General features: G+C 38.6%; 2 protein-coding genes and 2 non-coding genes across 5 annotated transcripts in view; all 4 read left to right on the forward strand.

Moving 5' to 3' along the window:
* The first annotated feature begins 64 nt into the window (after window positions 1-64).
* LOC111461198 (protein NEDD1) lies at window positions 65-5,443 on the forward strand. The gene is made up of 10 exons (XM_023104708.1): window positions 65-458; window positions 630-742; window positions 862-1,122; window positions 1,220-1,324; window positions 1,894-1,959; window positions 2,100-2,321; window positions 2,913-3,461; window positions 3,954-4,580; window positions 4,743-4,919; window positions 5,029-5,443. Exons 1-10 carry the CDS (start codon window positions 293-295, stop codon window positions 5,140-5,142), a joined length of 2,400 nt encoding a protein of 799 aa, XP_022960476.1. The 5' UTR covers window positions 65-292; the 3' UTR covers window positions 5,143-5,443.
* Window positions 5,444-6,002: 559 nt separating this feature from the next.
* TRNAV-CAC lies at window positions 6,003-6,076 on the forward strand. The gene has a single exon. It is a non-coding gene; the product is annotated as a tRNA-Val (tRNA).
* Window positions 6,077-6,142: 66 nt separating this feature from the next.
* TRNAV-CAC lies at window positions 6,143-6,216 on the forward strand. Its single transcript has one exon. It is a non-coding gene; the product is annotated as a tRNA-Val (tRNA).
* A 161-nt stretch (window positions 6,217-6,377) lies between these two features.
* The window catches only part of LOC111461208 (protein YIPF1 homolog), a 4,298-nt gene continuing 3,745 nt past the window's right edge, over window positions 6,378-6,930 (forward strand). For both annotated transcript variants that reach the window (XM_023104719.1, XM_023104727.1), the window contains exon 1: window positions 6,378-6,566. In XM_023104719.1, the coding sequence (XP_022960487.1) occupies window positions 6,513-6,566 (54 nt within the window). In that variant the 5' untranslated portion in view covers window positions 6,378-6,512. The remainder of the gene's footprint in view (window positions 6,567-6,930) is intronic.

Raw genomic sequence — 6,930 nt, forward strand, 5'->3', positions numbered from 1 at the left:
AAAAAAAAAAAAAAAAAAAAAAAAAAAAAAAAAAAAAAAAAAGAAAAAGAAAAGAAAAGAAAAAAAGAACAGACATACGAAAGAAAAGGAGAAAATTAGAAAGGAAAAAAAGAACATGAAAATCCACTTCCCGTTTCTCTAATCCGTTCTTATTGTTATTGTCTTCCCCCTTTCTTCCGAGAATAGTAATTTCCGATTTCTTCTATATTCTCGGTAAAATTCTTCGGTAATTGGGAAGCTTGGTGGCTCCTCTAGATTTTCTTCCTAAACCTCCGTTTTGTAGACACAACTCATGACTTCGGGTGATCCATCAATGGCATTACTGGCTGCAAGTGCTGGAGATACTGTAAAACTGTTTGATGTTTCTGCTTATTCCAACGATCTGGGCGATCCGTGCACTTTGAGCTACACTCCCTCGCCGGGTTACCAAGTCAATTCAGTGAAGTGGAATCATACAAGTGAGTCGCTTAGATTCATTTTCTCCCCCTTGAATCACCCTTTTTCGGTTTTTGTCTTGGAGTTTCTTGGTTCATAGACTTGGCCTTAACTTTTCTTGAGCTATGCATTAGTTTACTTCTGAGGTGGTGGTTCTGTTTTCTCTTGATTCAACTGGGATTTTATTTTTGTAGATTTGGTTGTGGCCAGTGCCGGCGACGATAAGAAGATCTCCCTGTGGCGGAAGAATGGTCAGAGCATGGGAACCATTCCAATTGCTGGTAGTGATGGTGGAGATAACATAGAGGTCAGTTGGTTGTTTAATGGAGTAGTAGCATCTTATTTATTTCGAGATTAGGAGCTCAAGGGAATGTTGGCAAGTGATGAGTAATTATTTAGTTTATTCATGGCTGAACTTTTGTACAGGAATCCATATTTTCTATAAGTTTCAGCAACAAGGTTTCCAGGTATATGTGTACTGGAGGGAGTGGTCATGTTGTAAGAATATGGGATTTGCAGAGAAAACGATGTATAAAATGGTTGAGAGGACATACCAATACTATAACTGGAGCTATGTACAATTGTAAAGATGAGCACCTTGCTTCAATCAGTCTTAGCGGGGATCTTTTACTTCACAATCTTGCATCTGGTGCAAGGGCTGCTGAACTTAAAGACCCTAATGAACAGGTTGTTGAAGTTTATTGCATCTTGGTTAATTTTCAATATTTATAGCAGATGATCTGATTTTCAATTAATTGTCCTTTCTGATGGCTGTTAAGACCAGGTATTGAGGGTGCTCGACTATTCTCGTATTAGCAGACACCTTTTGGTGACTGCAGGTGACGATGGAACTGTACATCTATGGGACACAACTGGCCGTAACCCTAAGGTTTGACCGATTATCTTGTTGTAGGAACAACATGGCTTGTTACTTATCGATATAAATATAAAAAATTGTTACGGACGATATTTTTGTGGCCTTTATAGTACCCACATCTTTCTTGTTTTAAGACATTTGCAATGCCTTGGTTTCTGCTGCAAGTCATTCAATAATGATGGATATGTTCCCTTAGTTAGGATTGTCTTTCCAGGGGATCTTAGAAACCTACCCGATCGATTCCTGGATGGATCTGGGGGACAAAAATGAAATTTCTATTGCCCTTTTTTTCTTTGTTTGGGCTGTGGAAAGACTATTTGTCATCTAAAGTACCAGATTTTGGCCAACGTTTATTAATGTATGACTACTCAGAATTTTGAGATCTTTAATGTTCCAACCATTATCCATGCCATTAATTTACTTTGGCCTGCCTCATTGTCTTTCACTATTTTCTGGTGTTGACATGTTATGTGATGAACCTTATATTTCGTTCTGTTCTTTAGGTTTCTATGTTTCACAGTAGCCTTTATTTCATAAGTTATGTTGCAATAATGTGGTTGCGTACTTCTGTTTTTGTGTAGGTTTCTTGGCAGAAACAACATTCTGCACCAACTGCTGGAATTAGCTTCTCACCATCTAATGATAAGGTCCCTTTCTTATTCGTGATTGATCAGTAATATCTTGCTTTATTATGTTTTAGATTAAGAATAGTGGAAGCAAAAAACTAGAGTGAGAGGTTGTCCACTTGAGTAAAAATCATTCAAATTAATTATTTTTCTGTTTTCAGACTCTTGCTAGTGTTGGGCTCGATAAGAAGTTGTACACTTACGACTCGGGATCAAGGAGACCATCTTCTTTCATTGCTTATGAGGCACCTTTCTCATCAATGGCTTTCAGAGATGATGGTTTGATACTTGCTGCTGGAACAAGCAATGGGCGTGTGGTTTTCTATGATGTTCGTGGGAAACCAGAGCCTTACATTGTTCTTCGTGCTTATAGTAGCTCAGAGGTATTCCTCCATTGTTCATAGAATCCTTGTCTGCTCCTAAGTTGGTACGCTTTGCTGGAATTTTCTTTACCATTATGTTATATCGCTTGTTGTAGGCTCATGAATCATGAATCTTGTTCATAATTTCATTTTTTCCATCATCGGCTTTGTTTTTTTTTTTATTTTTTTATTTTTAAAATTTGTGTTTTTCTTTACCATTATGCTATATTGCTTGCTGTAGGTTCATGAATCATAAATGTTGTTCATAATTTCATTTTTTTTCCATCATCGGCTTTGCTTTGTTTTGTTTTGTTTAATTGTGTTTCTCTTTACCATTATCTTTATTGCTTGCTATAGGTTCATGAATAAAAAGTTCTGTTCATAATTTCATTTTTTTACATCATCGGTTTATAATTTTTTTTAAAAATTTTGTATAGTACATATGGTGTTAAGATAAATTGGAAACAGCCATTGAAATGGTTTTTGTTTGTTCTTGTGCTTATGAAGTTCAAACCATTCTACCTGAATCTCGTTTCATTCGTTCGTATCAGTATTATTCGTAAGCAGTATTGATGGCATGCTAGGTTTACTAATTAGCGCAGTACAATCCAGGCAGTTACAAGTATATCATGGCAGAGGTTAAAACCTGTAATTGTAAATGAAGGCAATTGCACTGCTGACGTTGCTCTTTTGGGAGGTGCTATTGAAGATTCAATTCTCATGCCTGACCCACTACCGTCTGTGACTACATCCACCGTTGCTCTGTCCACAACAACATCCAGTTCTCGAAATCCTGGCCATTCAGGTCTAACTTTTGAAGCTTCACTAACAGAAACTTCCAGCACAATCTCAACTGCAGAGGAAACACCACATCGTAGCCATTTGCGGCCAGGGGGAAGCTTAACCAGGTTACATGCTCCTCGCTCCAATTACAACTTCAAGGATGATATGGAGGTTTTTTCTCCCCTTGTGGATGTTCAGCCAATCACACCTTCACTGGATAAGCTGTGGGATGATCAAAATGGACTGAAGAAGGACCATCCATTTGACAAGAAACCTCTACCTTTGTTGTTTCCTTCATCAAGTAGGAGGTTCTCTTCTATTGAGGATGGGCCAAGTGATCATCCAATATTTAATTGGAAATCTTCATCTTCCAAACAGGTATTGCTAATCTCTTCACTGCAAGTTGTTTTTCAGTATTCTAGGATCACCTTTCTGCAATCTCTATTGCCTTATACTCCAGATATATGACAGCTAGATATAAATAGTGTTGATTGTTGAGGTATATCTTATGTTTTGCTGTCATAATTGCTCAAATGAGAACCTACACAGTATAATAGATGCTATCTAATAGTTAATAGTTTTCTAAGAAGATTGGATACTTTATTTTGGGTAACCTGCCTATGTTTGACTAGTATAAGACACTCCGACCCTCTTTAGCACCAAAGACATGTGTTAGATACTAGTTGTATAAAGTGAATACGACGACACTTGTTAGGCATACTGAGAAGTATGCATTTTTTTCTTCACATTTGAAGCCATGATTTTCAGGTTCTTTTGATTGAACCAATGAATTCTGGCGGGAGCTTTCGGGCTCGTTGTACAGCACAGGAATGGTGATTTTAGTCTCACTAATACTTGATTTTCTGGCAGGATGATTCTCGATCTTCTTCTGGTCAATTGGGTTCCACTCCTGCTCCTACCTTGAATTCTAAGAATGAAGACTCATCTATTACGCCTCCGGAAGCTTGGGGCGGCGAGAAATTATCTGATAAATTTGCCCAACTGAGGCAGCCAGCGACTTTACCATCGCGTTTTGGGATGTTGGCTTCAAGTTCAAGTAGTCAGACATCAAGTTCAATGATTTCTGGATTACAAGATCCGTCATCTATTAGCCAAAGCAGCATTACTTCTTTGACAAATTTGAATTTCAGCTACCCAAATATGCGCACAAAAGATGTAATCTCACAAGAAGTTTCGTTGTCAATTCCTGAACACTTTTCTACTGCTGCTGCATCTTTGTCTCTTGGCACCAGAGGAACCATTGGATTGAGCAACCAAGATTCACCTAGAACCACAACTATGACCCTGCCTCGTAGATTTTCTACATATGCAGAGAGGTTAAGCACCACGTCATCTTTCAGTGATGGGCTTCCAGTAGGCGTAGGCTCACCGAAAACAAAGAAAATGGGTTCTGAGACTAGGGAAGAAGTTTTGAATAACCTATCAAAGTTTGATACATTATCTGTCACAGAATCGGGGATTCTTCCTGCAATGAACGTATGGATACTCTTCCTAATTAATGCTTTTATATGCTGTGCCGTGACTTGGACTTTTGATTCTAGTGCTTTTCAATTATGCACATTTTTAGGGGCTTACTTGCATGAAATATTGCCATTTGATAGGGAAAATGTTGGTCTCTAATCTTACTATTTGTGGCAGGGAGGGCCGTTGCTACAACAGAAGGCATTGCAGACAGATGCCCAACAAGGAAATTCGTTTACACTTCAGCTTTTTCAACGCACTTTGGAAGAAACTCTGGACTCCTTTCAGAGATCCATTCATGACGACATGAGGAACCTTCATTTAGAGATTCTGAGACAGTTTCATGTGCAGGAGGTATTGTAGTACTTTATATCAGATACCACCAAACCAAAAACAGTGTCGTGTCATTTACACTTCCTTTGCTCATGTTTCGACTCATTCGTATCTTGAAATCTCTGCACAGATGGAAATGTCAAGTGTGACGAGTTCCATGCTGAAAAATCAAGCAGAGCTGATAAAAGAGGTGAAGTCTCTAAGGAAAGAAAACCAGCAGCTTCGAAATTTACTTGGATCTTAGGAGTTCAATGGGTGAAATTGGCTTACAATCCGGACTTGTCTTCCTTTCAGCGTTGTAATCGGCCATTTTGTTGCTTCCATCCGCAGGTGAATGGTTTTCATTTCTTTGAACCTGTACAGAAATATGATTTTCAGCTCTCATCAAATGAATATTGTATTTCTTAGCCTATATATAACCACTGAGTGTATAATTTAACAGAGATAGTAGATGCATTTCTGTGAGTTTTTTGGATGCATCCTCGGTCCACATCCACCGAAATATGAAACTTTACTAACCGGTAATCTAACATATCATGAAGTGATATATTAGTTTATTTCATGGATCCCACACTATTTTTAACTGCGAAGCTCCAAATGGAGTCCATATGAGAATTCTTTTCCATTTTGTGAATACATCATCTTGATGACTGAGTTGCAGGCTTCTTTTGATATCCATTTTTTCTACCTAAACACTAGGTGGGGCTTGATGGTAAATTCCTTAACATTTTGGCTTTTCTGTCAATACAAAGTTACCTCTCTGGGTAACAAGGAATTGGTCATCAGTCTTTGTCTAAATCGTACTGAGCCCCAGTCAACTGCAAGTTTGCACCAAGAATGTGAGGTTTCATATTTCAATAACATTACCACTTAATTTGTTAACAGCCAGTTTCTTGGTAAATTGTTTGTGGTTCGAGAAAACCCGGGCTTAAATGATGAAAAGGGCAGAGTTTAGTTATTATGTCTATTAAGCTCCATAGTTTATGGGAGATTGTTTCCTTGAGTTACCGTTATAGATTTACCATTTTTAACTTAGGCTCGTCACATTGGATTGTATACTTGAATCTTATGAAAATTAAAATGTTAGACTGTAAACAACATCTCGTCTGGGTGGTGTAGTTGGTTATCACGCTAGTCTCACACACTAGAGGTCCCCGGTTCGAACCCGGGCTCAGACATTTTTTATTTCGTAATTTTATTACAAAATATATTTTAATAAATAACTCAGTGAAATTGAACAACTTGTCTGGGTGGTGTAGTTGGTTATCACGCTAGTCTCACACACTAGAGGTCCCCGGTTCGAACCCGGGCTCAGACATTATTTTTTCTTCGATTTCAGTTACATTTTGGTAATGGGCTTTTCCAAAACAGAGCTTGGCCCATTTCCAGCCCAAATTTCCTGGGAACGTTGTCTAATCACCAAATGAAGACACGTGGATCATCGTGACCTCCGTGACCGTGTACTTCCCCGCGAAGAAATGACCAACAATGACTGCAACATTAGGGCTCGTACCTTGGGATGAATTTCTGAGGCCGCCTAATAATTTCAGTTTTCCTCTTCCTTTCGGTGTTTCGCCTTTTTCTGGCTTCGGTGCTTGATCGCTTTCTTTCTCCATGGACGAGACTTACATTAATCTCCCTACTAGCCATTTGCTTGGCTCAGTCCCTGTACGCACTTTTTTTAGACTCTTCGCTTCTTTTATTTCTATACTTGTTAAATTGACTTCTGATTCATACTATTTGTATCTGGAAGTTTAGAATATCTGCGTCATTCTTCGCGATAATCGATTTGCTTCATAATGTGATCGGTTGCGAGTTTTCCTTCCTTTTTGTTTGCTGTTTTAAGATAGTGAATTATAGTTTGGTAGCTTCTCGTCTCTATGTTTGTTGTGCTGTTTTTGAGGACTCATCGGAAGACTATTCTTTTGATGCCACTGAGATTTTCCTTTGCTAATTAGTATGTAGTCACATCAGGAAATCATTTGTTGATTTTGGGATTCCCCCCCCCCCCCCCCCCCCCCCCCCCCCCCCC

The sequence above is a fragment of the Cucurbita moschata genome, unplaced genomic scaffold, assembly GCF_002738365.1.
Source record: "Cucurbita moschata cultivar Rifu unplaced genomic scaffold, Cmos_1.0 Cmo_Scf00002, whole genome shotgun sequence".
NCBI classification, from domain to species: Eukaryota; Viridiplantae; Streptophyta; class Magnoliopsida; order Cucurbitales; family Cucurbitaceae; genus Cucurbita; species Cucurbita moschata.